This window comes from Megalobrama amblycephala, linkage group LG5 (assembly GCF_018812025.1).
Source record: "Megalobrama amblycephala isolate DHTTF-2021 linkage group LG5, ASM1881202v1, whole genome shotgun sequence".
Taxonomy (NCBI): Eukaryota; Metazoa; Chordata; class Actinopteri; order Cypriniformes; family Xenocyprididae; genus Megalobrama; species Megalobrama amblycephala.
Window position 1 is genome coordinate 26,304,092 of NC_063048.1, and position 18,959 is coordinate 26,323,050.

The 18,959-nt window shown below is 39.8% G+C and overlaps 1 protein-coding gene across 9 annotated transcripts in view; it reads right to left on the minus strand.

Moving 5' to 3' along the window:
* Positions 1-18,959, minus strand: part of eml1 (EMAP like 1) — a 64,858-nt gene that overhangs the window by 7,000 nt on the left and 38,899 nt on the right. For 5 of the 9 annotated variants that reach the window (XM_048191546.1, XM_048191550.1, XM_048191555.1 and 2 more), the window contains 12 exons: positions 15,740-15,874; positions 15,582-15,610; positions 14,406-14,432; positions 10,505-10,634; positions 9,509-9,658; positions 3,131-3,200; positions 2,801-2,911; positions 2,517-2,612; positions 2,270-2,404; positions 1,209-1,308; positions 741-892; positions 524-649 (listed from right to left, as the gene is read on the minus strand). In XM_048191546.1, coding sequence (XP_048047503.1) covers positions 524-649; positions 741-892; positions 1,209-1,308; positions 2,270-2,404; positions 2,517-2,612; positions 2,801-2,911; positions 3,131-3,200; positions 9,509-9,658; positions 10,505-10,634; positions 14,406-14,432; positions 15,582-15,610; positions 15,740-15,874 — 1,261 coding nt within the window. The remainder of the gene's footprint in view (positions 1-523; positions 650-740; positions 893-1,208; positions 1,309-2,269; positions 2,405-2,516; positions 2,613-2,800; positions 2,912-3,130; positions 3,201-9,508; positions 9,659-10,504; positions 10,635-14,405; positions 14,433-15,581; positions 15,611-15,739; positions 15,875-18,959) is intronic. The other 4 variants (XM_048191549.1, XM_048191551.1, XM_048191554.1 and 1 more) reach the window with 2 other exon arrangements.

Consider the following 18,959-nt stretch of genomic DNA (forward strand, 5'->3'; position numbering starts at 1 on the left):
AACATTATAATGCACAGTTTGGAAAATGGATATTAATTTAATTTTGAGATTTCGTAATGATTTAACATTTATTGTTATTAATCATTAACTGTTATTACATTAATAATATTAATATTTTAATAATTTAAATATTTTATAAATATGTGTGTGATATTTAAATATATAATAAAATATGTAATATTTAATATTTAAATTATTAGTTTTATTTTAAAATATAAACTAATTATTTTATAAAAAATGTATTACTGATAAGACAAATTTTAATTGAGTATTTGATGACAGCAAAGGTCTGAGAAATGAGCATGATAAATACCCAGTCTCCAATATATATCCAATATTGACTAGTATAGACACATTCTTCTCTAATAATTATTTAAGTAAATAATTAGATGTTATGTATATAATATATATCTTCTCAACAAACCCACTGAAGTATTTTAAGGACCCCAGCAAGCCATGGAAAATCTCAATTTTACTCTATATCATTTACTGTTGGGTATTGTACCTATACTAGTAAACTTACCTGGGTGATGGGTATAAACTCCCCATCCAAACTGCCTTGTAGGACATAGTTTTTGGTGGTGCCAATAAGAACCGTTTCTCCCCGTCCTTCAGCCACTGTTCGAATAGGGCCATATAACTCGGGGACCTGAAAGTAACATACAAAATTGGATGTAAATTATGGCTAATTGCTTGATTATGCTAAAAATGCATCAATATTATGTCTATGTATGCCTTACCTCCACCGTTTGAATTTTTTGATAATTTTCATCCCATGAGATGAGTTTACGGTCCTTCCCACCTGAGACCAGCGTCCCATTTCTCAACATGCAAAGTGCAAAGACGCTCGCCTCATGTGCTCCCTGAATGGCCAAGCTAATACGATTAGATCCTGTGAACCATGACCAGAAAACAAACATTATATAAACGGAAATCAGTTTAACAATCAAAGGTGTTCACAACCTACATGAAGAGTCTTATTGATTTCTGTAAAAATGGAGCACAATCTCTCTTTTATCATCATTAAATAAAGAATGTTTTGTCGGCAGCAGCAGGGTCGCCCTTAGATAACACACAGCTGTTATGCTTTACAACATTCATTATTGTATTTCATAAAGAAGATATTTTACAAAGTTCAATGGAGGTAGGCTTTTACAAAACATACAAATAAATCAATGAATAACTCAATAAACCTTTTATTCTTTTACCTTTGCCCCACACAAGTATATTTCCACTTGAGTCTCCAGTGATGGCGTCGCCATTTTCTGAAAAAGTCACACACAATACAAACTTGGGCTTCTCTTGTTTCTGCAAGAAACATAAATATGACTTTATTTTTAAAGCAGAAATGCAAAAGATGTATCACACACACAAAAACAGTGATAATACATGTGTTGGATATATTCTACAACTACACAGTGAAATGTTTGGACACATTTGATTGATTGATGTTTAGATAAAGGCTTATTTTTGAATGCTGGAAATTAGTTTTGGAGACAAATATAACATTTATGAAAGAATTTAATACTTTTATTCACCAAGGACACATTAAATTGATTAAAAAGACAAAATATTTCTATTTCAAATAAATTCTTCTTGTGAACACTTTCATTCATCAAAGAATCCAGAAAAAAATGTATCATGGTTTCCACAAAAATATATATTAAAAAAAATCAGTTTTCAACATTTATAACAAAAAGAAATGTTTCAAATCAGCATATTAGAATGATTTTTGAAGGATCGTGTGACACTGAAGACTGGAGTAATGATGCTGAAAATTCAGCTTTGCCATCACAGAAATAAATTACATTTAGAAATATATTCAAATAGAAAACAGTTATTTTAAATTGCAATAATATTTCACAATAATACTGTTTTTACTGTATTTTTAATTAAATAAATACAGCCTTGGTGAACATAAGAGACTTCTTTCAAAAAAAAAAATTACAAAATCTTATCGACCCCAGAGTTTTGAATGGCACTGTATACATTTCTTTACAAAAGTAAAATTTTAGTTCATTTTTTAGTTTATGCACCAGATGAAGCTAAACTTCAACTTTTTTGGTTACTACATAATATAAATTCATATCCTTCCATTTGTGTTGTTTTATAGTTTTGATGTGTCTAAACTTTTGACTGCTAGTGTACATAATGCACATGTTTTACCATATCTAAACATGCATCACACTATCATTTATCAAAAAATGAAATTTAAACAATGAAATGGAAAAGTTTCATTGAATTTGACCACAAACTTATGGGAGATTACCTCAAAAAGACCCTGCTTTTTCACAAGAGACCCTTTTTCTAACGACCAGAAGTAAAGATGCGACTTTCCACACGTGACGATTATATTGGCATCTGTCGGGTGGAAATCAGCAGCAAAGACTGACTCGTTGGAGCACTGTGAGAGCAGAGAAAGAGAAGTCGTAAAGATGTTGCCCTCGTTGACATACAAGGTACACATAAAAATAGACACTGCTGTCTGTCAATACACCACATTAGGAAGCACTCACCTTGACTTCAGCTAGTCTTTCTTCCCTCTGCCAGTCCCACACAGAGAGAATGTGGTCATTGGAGTCATCCACAACACACAACCAGCTTCCACCATTCTGAATGTTTTAAAAGACATTTTTATCATTCTAAAGCTCTCTCTTATATTCAAAGAAGAGAAAATACAGAAAGTATCACCCATCCAGTGCTTTTTATTTCATAAGAAAGAAAGAGAGCTACAGGCTGTATTTTGCAGTAGCACATGAGAATGTTTGTCTGGTAACAATGTAGAGTGACTGGCTCTTACCGACTTTGAGAAGGAGAGGCAGACCAGAGCTCGATCAAAGAAACCGGTTCCAAGGATGTGCAACGTGTTCAAACTCACAGAGTCCCACACTCGCACGTGAGGAGCCAACTGCTGCCAGACACAGACAGACTTACTGAGCATATTAGACCAATTAAACTTCTATTTGAAGCATTTGGATTTGAGATTGCACATTTGTTATGACAGACCCCTGAGGCACGTGTGATAATTAGGATATATCGCTAGCTCAAGCCTGTTGTATATTAGCAGTAAGCTATTAATGTGTACGATTGATATCGGTTTACAATATCTGGGCTGAATAACTAATCTTACTTTTCCATCTGAGGATGTGCCAGCCACTTGTCCTGTTGCTATGGTGATTTTATCAGGATGGACAGCGAGGCTGTAGGGGAAGAGAAAAGAGGTGAAAGATGTAGACAGCTGGGACTGTTGAAGAGGCGATGACACAGCAGTGAGAGGACAACACACATTTATATCATGTGAGCCAATGCCGTCACAACGGAATGACTTTGAGCATTATGAGTCACAGGAAACAGATCTACATCTTAATCACAGGTTTTTGGTTTCTGTTTATGCTTTTCTTGCTCAAGGGCTTTGACTTATAATGAATAATTTTGACATTCTGTAAATTCCTATAGAGTTGAAAAAGTATGAAGTTTTATGTGTTTAGAACAAAGTTTTCTGACAGTAGTTGCTGTAGCTGTGTGTCTATCAGCTGGAGGTCAAGTGGTAAAGTACTCGCTTTGTCATGTTTTTCTTTGTCTGTTTTTAAGTTTGGGGTCCCAGAGATGGCATTAATACACAGTACCATTCAAAAGTTTGCGGTCAGAAACATTTTTAAATGTTTTCGAAAGAAGTGTCTTATGTTTACTAAGGTTAATACAGCAATGATGTGAAATGCTGCTGTTAAATGCTAAACTGTTTTTTATTTTAATATATTTTAAAATTAATTTATTCCTGTGATGGCAAAGCTGAATTTTCAGCATCATTACTCCAGTCTTCATGAACCTTCAGAAATCATACTAATATGCTGATTAAATGCTGAAGAACTGCACAGCAGAAAATTAAACAGCACGGCTCAGAAATCCTTTATTCAGCATAGTTTTGAAATATTAAACTGCACAATATGCGAATAATAATTTAAAAAGCATTATGTTCTTTAAATATGGCTGTTTATTAAAATATTTAAAAGATACTGTACTAGTCCAATGATGGTAACACTTTATTGTGTCATTGTTACACATTACATGTAGTTACAGTAGTAATAACTAGAAATTATGTATAGTTACATGCAATTAACCCTAAACCAAACCCTCACCCTAACCTTAAACCTATAGTAAGTACATGCAGTTAATTATTATTACTCAGTGCTTAAATGTACACTGCTCAAAAAATTTAAAGGAACACTTTTTAATCAGAGAATAGCATCAAGTCAGTTAAACTCCTGGGATATTGATCTGGTCAGTTAAGTAGCAGAGGGGGTTATTAATCAGTTTCAGTTGCTTTGGTGTTAATGAAATTAACAACACAGGTGCACTAGATGGGCAACAATGAGAAGACCCCCAAAACAGAAATGGTTTTACAGGTGGAGGTGCACTGACATTTTTTCCCCTACTCATCTTTTCTGACTGTTTTTCACTAGTTTTGCATTTGGCTAGGGTCAGTGTCACTACTGGTAGCATGAGGCGATACAGAGTTTGCACAGGCAGTCTAACTCCTCCAGGATGGCACATCAATACGTGCCTTTGCCAGAAGGTTTGCTGTATCTCCCAGCACAGTCTCAAGAGCATGGAGAAGATTCCAGGAGGCAGGCAGTTACTCTAGAAGAGCTGGACAGGGCTGTAGAAGGTCCTTAACCCATCAGCAGGACTGGTATCTACTCCTTTGTGCAAGGAGGAACAGGATGATCACTGCCAGAGCCCTCAAAATGACCACCAGCAGGCCACTGGTGTGAATGTCTCCGACCAAACAATCAGAAACAGACTTCATGAGGATGGCCCGAGGGCCCGATGTCCTCTAGTGGGCCCTGTGCTCACTGCCCAGCACCGTGGAGCTTGATTGGCTTTTGCCATTGAACACCAGCATGTGGAGGCCATACAAATTACTGAATACCATTTTGAGTTGCTGCAATGAAATTTCAGCAAAATGGACTAGCCTGCTGCATTATTTTTTCACTTTGATTTTCGGGTGTTTTTGAATTCAGTCCTCTGTAGGTTAATAATTTTCATTTCCATCAAACGATGTGGCATCCTTTGGATCCTAACACATTACCCAATCCATACCAGTATAGATATACAGCATGATATATTTTTTTCCCCCATTGAGATCTGATGTGTTTTCAAAGTGTTCCTTTAATTTTTTTGAGCAGTGTATAAATTACACTGTTATACTGATACCTTAAAGGTGCCCTAGAATCAAAAATTTAATTTACCTTGGCATAGTTAAATAACAAGAGTTCAGTACATGGAAATGACATAGAGTGAGTCTCAAACTCCATTGTTTCCTCCTCCTTATGTAAATCTCATTTGTTTAAAAGACCTCCGAAGAACAGGCGAATCTCAACATAACACCGTTCATTAATATGTTCATTAATATGTATGCCCCCAATATTTGCATATGCCAGCCCATGTTCAAGGCATTAGACAAGGGCAGCCAGTATTAACGTCTGGATCTGTGCACAGCTGATTCATCAGACTAGGTAAGCAAGCAAGAACTGTCACGGGTGCACAAGAACAAGATGTAACAGATCCAAGTGCAGCATAAGTATTTATTGGGGAGTCCAGAAACGTAATCCAAGGCAGGCAAGAGGTCAAAATCCAGGTAATCAGTCCACAAAACAACAAGCCAGAGATATAAACAGTGCACGTAACAAATACAACGAACCACCACCAGGGACAGACACAACTGAGATTAAATAGACAAACACTAATTAACAAACACAAAACAGCTGGGTGCAATGATGAATGGTAATTAGTCCAGGGAGTGTATATGGGAAATGTAGTTCATGAAATGAGTGAAACAATGAGTCCGGGAAGGAGTGCCCTCTAGAGGCTGAAGGCACTCTCACAGGTGATCGTGACATTACCCCCTCAAAGGAGCGGCTACCAGACGCTCCACCAGACAAAAAACAAAAACACAAAAAAAAAAAAAACTCAGGAGGGAGGTGGACAGGAGGAGGATCAGGGGGAGGGATGGTGGGCCAGATCCAGGGTCCCCAACTGATAGCCAGGGTGGTGCTGGAGGAACTGACCAGGCTGGTTCCAGCGGTTCTAGAGTCCTGGCTGGGTGCCAGGGTGGTGCTGGAGGAACTGACCAGGCTGGTGCCAGCGCCTCTGGAATCCTGGCTGAGTGCCAGGGCGGTGCTGGCGGAACTGACCAGGCGGGTTCCAACGGTTCCAACGGCCGGGGCAGTGGCAGCAGGGCAGGAAGCCTGGACGACGGTGGCAGGACAGACGGCTTGGTTGACGGCGGCAGGACAGAAGATCTGGGCGGTGGCGGCAGAGCAGAAGGCTTGGACGGCGGCAGGGCAGTAGGCCAAGGGTGCTTCATGGCCATATCAGGGAGAGCGGACAGCTCGGTGACGGCCTCCGTGGCCGTATCAGAGAGAGCGGACAGCTCGGTGACGGCCTCCGTGGCCGTATCAAGGGGAGCGGACAGCTCGGTAACGGTCTCCGTGGCCGTATCAGGGAGAGCGGAGGACTCAGGGACGGCAGCGGGCTCAGACTGGGGCTGCTCTGGGACGGCAGCGTGCCCAGGCTGGGGCTGCTCTGGGACGGCAGCGTGCTCAGGCTGGGGCTGCTCTGGGACGGCAGCGTGCTCAAGCTGGGGCTGCTCTGGGACGGCAGCGTGCTCTGTAGTAGACTCACTGGCTGGAGCGGGCTCTGTAGTAGACTCACTGGCTGGAGCGGGCTCTGTAGTAGACTCACTGGCTGGAGCGGGCTCTGTAGTAGACTCACTGGCTGGAGCGGGCTCTGGAGTGGACTCACTGGCTGGAGCGGGCTCTGTAGTGGACTCACTGGCTGGAGCGGGCTCAGTAGTAGAGCCACTGGCTGGAGCGGGCTCAGTAGTAGAGCCACTGGCTGGAGCGGGCTCAGTAGTAGAGCCACTGGCTGGAGCGGACTCACTGGCTGGAGCGGACTCACTGGCTGGAGCGGACTCACTGGCTGGAGCGGACTCACTGGCTGGAGCGGGCTCTGGAGTGGACTCACTGACTGGAGCGGGCTCTGGAGTGGACTCACTGACTGGAGCGGGCTCTGGAGTGGACTCACTGGCTGGAGCGGGCTCTGGAGTGGACTCACTGGCTGGAGCGGACTCACTGACTGAAGCGGGCTCTGGAATGGACTCACTGACTGAAGCGGGCTCTGGAATGGACTCACTGACTGAAGCGGACTCACTGGCTGGAGTGGACTCACTGGCTGGAGTGGACTCACTGGCTGGAGTGGACTCACTGGCTGGAGTGGACTCACTGGCTGGAGTGGACTCACTGGCTGGAGTGGACTCACTGGCTGGAGTGGACTCACTGGCTGGAGTGGACTCACTGGCTGGAGTGGACTCACTGGCTGGAGTGGACTCACTGGCTGGAGTGGACTCACTGGCTGGAGTGGACTCACTGGCTGGAGTGGACTCACTGGCTGAAGCGGGCTCGGGCTGTTCTGAGTGCATCCTCCAGGCACGCAAGACAGCCAAAATATAAAAAGTGAAGACAGCCCTCCTGGCCATCACGGGACTGACAGGGAGAGCATGCGAGACTGGAGTGGACTCACTGGCTGGAGCGGGCTCTGGAGTGGACTCACTGGCTGGAGCGGGCTCTGGAGTGGACTCACTGGCTGGAGCGGGCTCTGGAGTGGACTCACTGGCTGGAGCGGGCTCTGGAGTGGACTCACTGGCTGGAGCGGGCTCTGGAGTGGACTCACTGGCTGGAGCGGGCTCTGGAGTGGACTCACTGGCTGGAGCGGGCTCTGGAGTGGACTCACTGGCTGGAGCGGGCTCTGGAGTGGACTCACTGGCTGGAGCGGGCTCTGGAGTGGACTCACTGGCTGGAGCGGGCTCTGGAGTGGACTCACTGGCTGGAGCGGGCTCTGGAGTGGACTCACTGGCTGGAGCGGGCTCTGGAGTGGACTCACTGGCTGGAGCGGGCTCTGGAGTGGACTCACTGGCTGGAACGGGCTCTGGAGTGGACTCACTGGCTGGAGCGGGCTCTGGAGTGGACTCACTGGCTGGAGCGGGCACACGGGCTGGAGCGGGTGCTGGAGGTAGTCGAAGCGGCCCATTCCCACGCAGATGCAGGTAATTGGAGAAATTCCAAAAGTTTAACCCCCTTACCAGCTCCATCTCCCACTGCGGCAGAGGTCTATCCAGACAGTTATTAATAGTGTCTTTGAGGACCGTATCAGAGAGACCATACCCCTCCGCCCGTGACCAGAACTTCTGGACGAATGCCCGCACTCCCATTCTCCTCTGGCGGAGAGTCGCCAAAAGGGCCTGAGCCTCCTCAGCCCCCACTGATGACCGGAGTCTCCTGCTGCTGGATCCTTGCATAGTGGTGGTTCGTTCTGTCACGGGTGCACAAGAACAAGATGTAACAGATCCAAGTGCAGCATAAGTATTTATTGGGGAGTCCAGAAACGTAATCCAAGGCAGGCAAGAGGTCAAAATCCAGGTAATCAGTCCACAAAACAACAAGCCAGAGATATAAACAGTGCACGTAACAAATACAACGAACCACCACCAGGGACAGACACAACTGAGATTAAATAGACAAACACTAATTAACAAACACAAAACAGCTGGGTGCAATGATGAATGGTAATTAGTCCAGGGAGTGTATATGGGAAATGTAGTTCATGAAATGAGTGAAACAATGAGTCCGGGAAGGAGTGCCCTCTAGAGGCTGAAGGCACTCTCACAGGTGATCGTGACAAGAACAATAGCGAAAAATGGCAGATGGAGCAATAATAACTTTCATGATCCATGATATCATGATATTTTTAGTGATATTTGTAAATTGTCTTTCTAAATGTTTCGTTAGCATGTTGCTAATGTACTGTTAAATGTGGTTAACATTACCATCGTTTCTTACTGTATTCACGGAGACAAGAGAGCCATCGCTATTTTCATTTTTAAACACTTGCTGTCTGTATAATGCATAAACACAACTTCATTCTTTATAAATCTCTCCAACAGTGTGTAATGTTAGCTTTAGCCACGGAGCATACTATCAAACTCATTCAGAATCAAATGTAAACATCCAAATAAATACTATACTCACATGATCCGACGCATGCATGCAGTATGCATGACAACATTTTGTAAAGATCCATTTGAGGGTTATATTAGCTGTGTGAACTTTGTAAATGCACTGTATTATAGTCGAGAGCTCGGGGGGGGCAGGGAGCGCGTGATTTAAAGGGGCCGCAGCCTGAATTGGTGCATAGTCGTTAACTCGTCATTTGATGCTTTAAAATAGGCAGTTAAAAAAAATTAATTAAAAAAATCTATGGGGTATTTTGAGCTGAAACTTCAGACATATTCAGGGGACACCTTAGACTTATATTACATCTTGTAAAAACTGGTTCTAGGGCACCTTTAAAATAAAGTGTAACCCCAATGATCTTACAGAGTGTGAGATCAGTGCATGCTATAATGACCACATGGACAATGACATAATACATACAGAAGTTTAAGTCTTACCACTTGATATCATCAGTATGTCCAGTGTAGTGTCTTTGCAGTTGCTCATCCACATTATACAGCACGACCACAGAGGCAATGAAGTAAACCGTTTCCCCTGTCGGGAGCAAGTACAGGTTGGATCGACAGTCGCGGCCCCGGTAACCATAACTGGGTCATAGTTAAAGTCATCATGAAATTGACAATTCTTGTTTTTTATGGAATACTGCAGTATTTATTATAAAAGATGTATCCGTGCACATCACTCGTAATATTTAATCAAAGTAACTTCCCTTCCCTATTGCAGCGACATTTCTTCTCTTCTGTGATGACGTGTTTACAGGCATGAGGGCGGGACAACCTGTCACTCACAGCAATAGCAAACCACAACCATCCAATCAATTCCTGATGGACAAAATCAAGTCCCACCCTTTCCCCCCACTCTTGTTTGACAAGCCATTTCACTTGGATATGTGTAACAATAGGGAAGAAAAGACTATGGCAACTTCCGTTTCATGCCGACTTTACTCTATATGAGCTTAACAAAGAACAAACCTCAGCTCTGAAGGGCTTTTTCTGTGAAAGAGAAAAAGCTTTACATTTTTATTTTTGGTGAAGTTCCAGCTGACCACTAAATATTTTCTTTAATTGTTATGTTTCATAGATTTCTCAGTTCTGTCTAACAAAGTCCTTTTCAGAGAACGTACCAGTGCATTAAGATGTGCAGAAAATATCCCACTCTGACAGGCTGCAGTGCTCAGCAGAGCCAGAGAGAAACCAGGGTATAGACATCATTCATGCTTCAAAATTCAGCAACTTTGAAATGTGAATATGGAATTAGTACAACACAATGAATTATACCCCATACATTTTGACCATGACATTTTTTACCAGCTTTCTGTGCAATAATAAATCACAGTTTAATTCAATCTTACAGCAATGAGCGTTCAATACAAGAATCAATCCAAATGCAATTCCATTTCTATTTCTATTTCACATGCAGCAATAAAAGGATACACCCAGTCTAGTTTCAGTTTTTTTGGAGGCAAGTCAGCCTTTGTTTCCAGGCAATATGTGTCCACCAGGTCTTTGGGCATGTACATGGTGATGGGTCGTCCCTTCAAATACATTTTGACATACCCTTCATCTAGAAAAAGCAACACAGATTTTTAGAGCAAGAAAATGCATGGGTCTGTGAAGGATTGCTGTGATCTGTTGTGGTTAATGTCACAAGATTTTGATTGAGATAGAATAGTTAATTTGATTCAGATATAATGAAGACTACTGTTCAAAAGTTTGGGGTCAGGGACTTTTTTTTTTTGTTTTTTTGGAAGAACTATACTTTTATTCAGCAAGGATGCATTAAATTGATCAAAGTGACAATAAAGATATTTGTAATAATGTACATGTTTTAGCATCAACTAAAAAGCTTTAAAATGAACTTTGAACTTTCTATTCATCAAAGAATCCTGAAAAAATGTCTCATGGTTTTTACAAAAATATTAAGCAACACAACTGCTTATGTTTGATCAAATAAATGCAGCTTTGGTAAACATAAGAGACTTCTTTCAAACACATAAAAAAAATTGTACCGACCCCAAACTTTATTAAATGTTAATTCAAGATAAAATAATAGGAATTTTATCCCAAAAGGAGGATTAGAAGCAATTGCAACATAGTGTTTAGAATAATATATATTATGTTCTGAAAATAATAAAATAGGTCAGTGAGATTTAAAAGGAAATGCTTTGATACATTTTATTAAGTACAGTATTTGAGATACAGTCCATTTAAATGTAAAGACAATGCAAAGTCAAATGCAGAAGCAAGTGAATATAGCATTTTCATGGTTTGATAAATTAGTCATAGAGAAAATAAAGTCACAGATAGGCATGCATGCAAACACAAAGGAAAAGGAAATGTACAGTTAATAAAATGCACACTTAAACAAAACAAACCTATCCAAAAGCAAAAAGACAAAAGTGTGAACATGCAGCTTAACATAAAGACAATCAAAACAAAAAGAACAAAACAGAACAAAAGAATCATAAAGATCCTTAAAAACACCTGACTATGGCTAATATTACAGCTGTTTTGATCAGTAACAGATTTGAAAATACTGGCTGGGAGATTTGATCGGGCTCCTGTAAGTGGTCATATCTAAGGGCGTGTGGACTGACTGAGAAGTACACTTCCTCAGAGGAAGGGTAAACGGAGGGATCTTTTGGCTTCCAAGCCGGGCTGCTCTGTCAGGCAAAATCTTGGCCTCTGGTGGGGTGTTCGCAGACTGCGAGGGCACGGCTGACGTGGATTTGGGGGGCTCGGTAGATCCGGTCCTTTTTGACGGTCGGTGCAGGTAGATCTGCACGGTTACTAGGTGAAGTGGTCAAATTGGACAGGGCAGGTGCAGGGGAGGGTGGAGAGGTGAAGTATAATCATGATCAGACATGGTCCAACAGCTTTAGATTCCACCATACTAACAAGATGACAAGGCTTCCACAATACTAAGAAACCACACTGCAAAAAATTCTTTTTCAGAATCAGTATTTTTGTCTTGTTTTCCAGCAACATATCCAAGATCAATTTAGCAAATACGTGTAAGATAATTTTCAGACAATATCTCGAATTAAGAAGCTTATTACGGCAAATTATTATTTTTTCTTCTTGTTTTGAGAGAACAAGATAAGAAAAATAAATCAAAAAATTATTTAAAAAAATATATATTATTTTTGTATCTGGTTTTATAATATTATATATATATATATATATATATATATATATATATATATATATATATATTATTTTTTTTTTTTTTTTTTTATTCTTTCTGGAAAGCAAGCCAAAAATGCTGATTTACGAGAATGACTTTTACAGTGGGTAGGGGAGGCGCATGGGAATCTATTATCCTAGGGGAAAACCAGAAATACTGGAAACAAACTGATAAAACTTATTCTGAAGAAACATTACTCTAATGTCCTAATTATGGCATTTTAATTTGTTTGCCTTACAAGTTTTTTGTGACTTTAAAACACAATGAGTCATTCACCAGATGTTGCATCAACATCGAAGACTAGTTTGGGGAAAATAATTTCCACTTAGTGACACACTGCACACAGACCTGCATGTGTTTGACATTTAATTTCAGATTTCTGATAAACACCAAACACTACAGTTTCAGAGCGGGGAAAAAAAAAAAAAATAGAAGAGCTGGTTGGCGCAGAATGATAAATGCCCTTACCGGGACGGAAAGAACAAACAAGTGTGCGTGGAGCAAAAAGTGGCATTAAACTACTGGACTAAAAACCATCCAGCGAGCTGCTGTGTGACTGCAGGAAACTGTTGTGTTCCCATGGTGCATGTGGAAAAACAAGTGCCATGAGCAGTGAGCAAAACACCCAGGAGCTGTCAGAGCAGCGTAACTCAAGAGTTAACAGCTTGTGTTTTAGCACCACTGCAATCAACCACAGGTTGGCATCACTCAGAAGGGTTGTTACAGAGAGTGCGCATTAGTTTATTGGGAAGGGTGGCATTTCTGGAGCAAGGGTGGGAACTTCTATCACACACGCATTTGTCTAATCAATCCCTTTATGCAAGTCAGCTCTGTGGATGCTGATTCTTTCATAATATGAAGCCAGAGCTGTCAAAGTCAGACAGATTACTGTCCCATAGCAGTATAAACTGTATAAATGGACATTTTACAGCAGAAACAATCAATGTAAAAGAGTAAGAAATCTCTAAAAGACCCCTAAAAATCACAGGTTTGTGGCAAAAATCACTTAGTTTAAAAGACATATAACAAAAATGTACTCTTTTTATTAGTGTTGGAATCATATGGTTTTAAAAAAAAACATCTATCCCATTTTCAAAAACGTTTACATTAATGAAAAATATGTTCCTGAAGCCCAAAGTATAGTTCACTTTTTACACATACGGAAGGGTCTGCGTACAGTGCGCGTAACGCGAATTTCGTCATCGGAAGAGTACGCGCACCACCAGATTTTTGTAACTGTACGTACTTGTATGCGCAGGTAGCACATGCACATTTAATTTTTTATTTTTTTTCAGTAATTAGTTTATCCACAAGGTGGCAACCATGCCCTGGGGGCATCAATTCACAAGGTAGTTGAAGAAAAAACGCATAAACAGAACAGATCGGAACGCATGCAAGCTACAGTGAAAATGGAGGCCTACATAGATTAGAGATTGTGTGAAGAGGTTAGAAAAAAACTTTGTATGTACAACACTAGCATGAAAGAATACAAAGATGTTTACATGGCTGTAACTTGTGGCAAGAGATTGCTCAAAACTGCGCGTGCATCGAACGCCTGTGTATGAGTCAAATGAAGTATACTTAGCAAGGCTGTACATTCGACACTAGCGTACACGTTAAAAAAAACGAAGTATACCCAGGGCTTTAGACCTTATATACATGTGAGTGTGCACATCCTAATTATTATTTTCAAAATAGGTTTTAAATGTTTTTTCAGAGTAAATTTTTTTTTTTTTTTTTTTTACAAATAACATTAATAATCATAATTTGTTTGAGTTAAACCACATGACATTTTACCACCTGCACTAACCTTGCCTTGTCATAAAAAGCTCAAATTATCTAATATTTTAAGCAATTTACTGACCTTGACACACAGCCATGAGTCTGCAGATGCCCCCTCTATGATGTAATTTCCTGTCATATCAAACACTGGTTGTTCACGGGGTCTTTATTAAAATAATTTTACAGTATCTGGCACTTCATAAATAATTATTCTCCACTCCACCAGCTGTCATTGCATGTGTAAGCAGAGTTGTAATTGCCTTCTTTATTTGTTGAAGTGATATAAATAACTTCCCTCTGGCTTTGAGAACCAAGTTTTATCCACAGAGCTGCTCACACAAGGGGCAGTTGACAAACAGCGCCTACCTTTGCAGTGCGTCACACGTCGCATCCCTTTGTAAACGTACAGAGACAGAGACAATCATGTAAGATGGAAGAAGAAGGCTCATGGTAAGACAGATCCCTTTTCATAAGATCCCAGGTTGCCATGTCTGGGTAATTACTCTACAAGCTCCTCCAGGAAAGTTGTTTCATTTATCAAGCGCTCTATTTAACCAATCTCCACTGGTGTTTGATTAATTTGGTGTGCTGTATATTTAACATCTGGAATTGCTGTCTTGATGACTTCAATTAAATCACAGTATTTGGCACAGTTAAATACAGCAACTGGGTCAAATGTACAGTAAGGAACATGCAAATCCAGCCTTCAGGCAGAACAGCTAGTTTTATTTAGGACGCTCTGCTTTTACACTGACACCAAATCAAATTTGTTCTGACATTCCCAAGAACTGCTCCTGCTCCTTTGTATTCTTTAAAAAAAAAAATGAAGCCTGCACAGCTTCTGACCAGAACTGATGTATAATAGATAAACACAATGACTATAAACGGCTATTGGACCTTGAAGATTTCAAGCTTCTTTTGTTTGAAAAAGACCCTGTACTCTACAGAATTATGTTAATTACTCTCTCAGTGCAGTTTCTATGCATAATAACTATACTTACTACGGTAAAAAGTTTCTATTATTAAGTATTATTTTATTATAAATTTGACACTAAAAATAAAATTGAATAAATATAAAAACGCAAAATATAAGTACACAAACATAAAAATGAGAAAAAGTGAAAATGTTTTTGATAAGAGATGATGTTACTGATAAAATAATAGCAGGTAATTGAACTGTGAAATGAACTGAAAAAGACTGTACAGCACCATATAGACCAATGCAGTGACAGTGAACTTCATGAGCAATGACTGGAGAGCACGCAAGCAGAAGCAAGAAACCTTTTTTTCCCCTTCAATTCCTGTCCCTCATTACAACATCTGTCCACCTTCTAAATGAGCTGTATTGCTGCTAAACAAAAGAGCTTCTGGGTGGTCAGCCATTCATTTAATGGACATGTGGTTTACCAGAGCTAGCAAAGTCTGCACTTTTTGGAATGTCCAGTCAAAAAGAGAAATTACAGTATAACCGTTGCTTTGTTTGTGACTGATCCAGTCATGGTTCATACTCTATCACATTGGAACAGGGCACCCGACTCTTACCTGCGCTGAAAACAGGCTCCCTCTGTTTGCTGCAGGGAGTGAGAAAGGAAACAAAGTCACCCAAATGTGCTTGTCTATGTGTGTGTGCAATGTTTGATTGTTTGAGTCATTCCCATATCACATGGGTACAAAGTCAAAATATATATTCATTTCCATACTTTTCTGTGGCTTTCTTGCCACTGGAGTTGCTCCCTGTGGAACCAGTGCGTGTGCGGTTGTTTTTGGAGTCCACGCCACTGTCTTTCCTGTTGTTGGGGCCGACATGCTCAGATGAACTTGTTCTCTTCACAGTGCTATGGATGATAGAAAGCAAGATATTAACATAATTTTGGTCATTACCCAAGAAAAGGCACACCAAAACACCAACACTTGACAATGCTAAAATATTCCTGAAATGAAACATACTAGTGAATGGGAAAATAGGGTGTTTGCTTTTTTTAATATGACATACAAAATGTTAGATTTGAAGATACTGCTTGAATTATTCATTTTAGAATTTATTTTAGAATTGTTAAAAACACACACACACTAGTGTTAAAAAGTTTGGGGCAACAGTTATTTGATGAAAAATACAGGAAATAACCATTAAAACATTTTTACAAATTAAAATACCTGTTATTGCTGTGATGGCAAAGCATCCTTCAGAAATCACTCTATTATGCTGATTTGATTATTAATCTATGGCCTGGTTTCCAAAACAGACAGGGCTTCGATTAAGCCAGGATCAGGCCTTTTTCAATTAGGACATTTATGTAGCTTTTATAAATGTGCCTTAGAAAGAAACAACAATGGTACTGTTTATTTTAAGATATGTCTGTGCATTTTGTTTTCAGTTAAGACAGCTCAGACACGCATTTTAGTCTGGAACCAGGCTTAAGAAACCAGGGGTATATGTTTCCATCCAAAGTTGCAAATTTAACTTGTGTGCAAAATTGGATTATCGCATAAAACATTTGGGAATAAAGCAGCATTTCCATCCCATGTGTTAAAGAGAAAAAAAAAATTCTCACTTCCTGGGAAATTGGCGCAAAATATCTGTAATAAAAATGCAAGTTGCTGCAATCAGGGAAGAAACTGTGACTCTTGTTATCTTGCGTTTGGACGCTGGTGTTTGGGAACGCAATCATGGGAGACGCTTATGGGAGGTCATTATACCAAATCATTCTGATGACAGACTTTTGACAAATACTTTTGTCAGATAAATACCTTAACCAAGTTTAGAGTTTTGTTCTTCCCTCATATTTAGAATAACACGGTTTAATCAAACTTGTAGGTTCATTAAAAACAAATCCCCAAATATATATATATTTGTGTATTTGCAATATTTTACTTGTATCTAAATATCTTTTATAAAGCCTAATTTTCCTACATTAGCCTATACCTTAAAGAGAAACATTTACACAGAAAAAAATAAATAAATAGCAAAGTAGAAATAATACTAGCCAATCCCAGCCAATTATGACAGACACCCAGCAACGGCCATCCACAAAGACGCACAACAAACACATAAAAGACAAACAACCAAAAGAAATGTTTTTTATTTGTTTAATTTTTTTTTTTTTTTCCCTCTCTCTGTGATGTTCATGCCCTGATTTGCTATGTCTTTGTGCATTAGAAAGGAGTGAATTGAGCCTGGGTGCCCTTTAAAACTTGTCAACAAAAGAAAAGTCCCCATCAGCAGTCCACTGGTTGCCAGGCTCAAGTCTAATCCAGACAGCAGGGCTAAAGTTCATTTGGCCCAGCCATTGGCGGATGGTGTTATCCCATGTTAAATAGGCTGCAGGATCTTCATGCTTTGTGAAGCTTTTTGTCAATAATGGCACTTCAGGCATACAAGCAAGTGGGTATAGAGTTAGTCTATGGCCTGCACAGGGCTCTCGCTTCAAGGCATGATGGGAATAGAAGCTTTACAGGCTGCATTGAAAGAGAGCCTGAAGAGAAGCTAAGAGGAAAAAAAACACATGTCCAAGCCAAATAGTGCCCAGTTTCACAAGAATCAAAGCAAAGCTTATCTCCCAGTGCAGTGGTACTTCCTGTGGGATCCCCAAACTTTCACAGACTCAGTTTGCTAGGGTTTTAAGCCGTTCTCAAATAATGGTTTAAAAACAGGCCCTTAAAGCATTTTTGTTATACAATATCAGAAGCCCACAGCACTTTTGAGAAGATTGCAGATCCTTTTGGCAAAAAAAACCTCTCACCTGTAAGGTGGCCTTAGAAGAAACCTGGGCAGATGGGACAGACTAGAACATGCAACAGATAGGAAGAAGGGAAGGGGACAGAAAGGTCTCACAGGATGACAAATACATGTGACAGACAGTTGGCACTCACAAACAAAGACACTTAGGGGAAAGCAGCAGTCGTCAACTGGGTTGTGTCTCATAATAATAAACGTCTGTTTATTCATTAATTCGACTACACGATGTGGGTATTTATTAAACAAAGAAACATTGTTGTTGCACAGCTGGAGAATTCATGAGAGTGACTGTTTCACGAATACTGTTTTTATTGTCATTTTGATTACCATTCAAAAGTTTGGGGCCAGTACGCTGATTTCTTTTTTTGAAATAAATGAATACTTTTATTTATCAAGGTAGCATTAAAATTATCAAAAGTGACAGTAAAGACATGTATAGTGTTACAAAAGATTTCCATAAAAAAAAAAAAAAAAAAACTTTCTCTATCTGTTACCTAATTTAAACCTGTTCTTTATCATCTAAAACCGAGTTGCCCTGCATTCCTTCCTACATCAAAGATGACTCACTTGAGAACCAGTTTCCTTCAGGTTTAGCTTCTTTTTTATCATGAACTAATAAAGACATGAGCTGACCTTTATAAGACAAAACCATGCACTGTTATCTTTCTATTTGCATGCACTGGATGAAATGTCTATTATATTGAAAGCTCTGTACAGCAAAACAATACAGACAATTTCATCTCCACTAAAGTAAAAGGACTGATTTTAACAATTTTATCTTTATTTCTAAAATAAAAAGGAGCTTAAACTAAGCCTTAGGTCATTTATGGATTAACCAGACAAAGATAACACAAATATTTGTTGTTTGAGCAATGATGAATTGACTAGACGAAATGATTTGATGTGGTAGACATACAGAGGGGTCTGATAGACAAAGTAGTCCTGAGTCTTAGGTGCTAAAGAGGATGTTTTGTTGTATACATTTTTGCAATATTACTTGAAACTGTCTTTACTAACTTTACTAACTTACTAACTAGACTAAAAACACATCTCTTTGCTCTTGCATACACATAACACATTATCAATACATTAACATTTTTCAAATCCGTTAAAGGATTGTTACACTGCAATAATTAGGTCGGCCGGAACCGAGAACATTTCCTATAACACTAGATATACCTGTA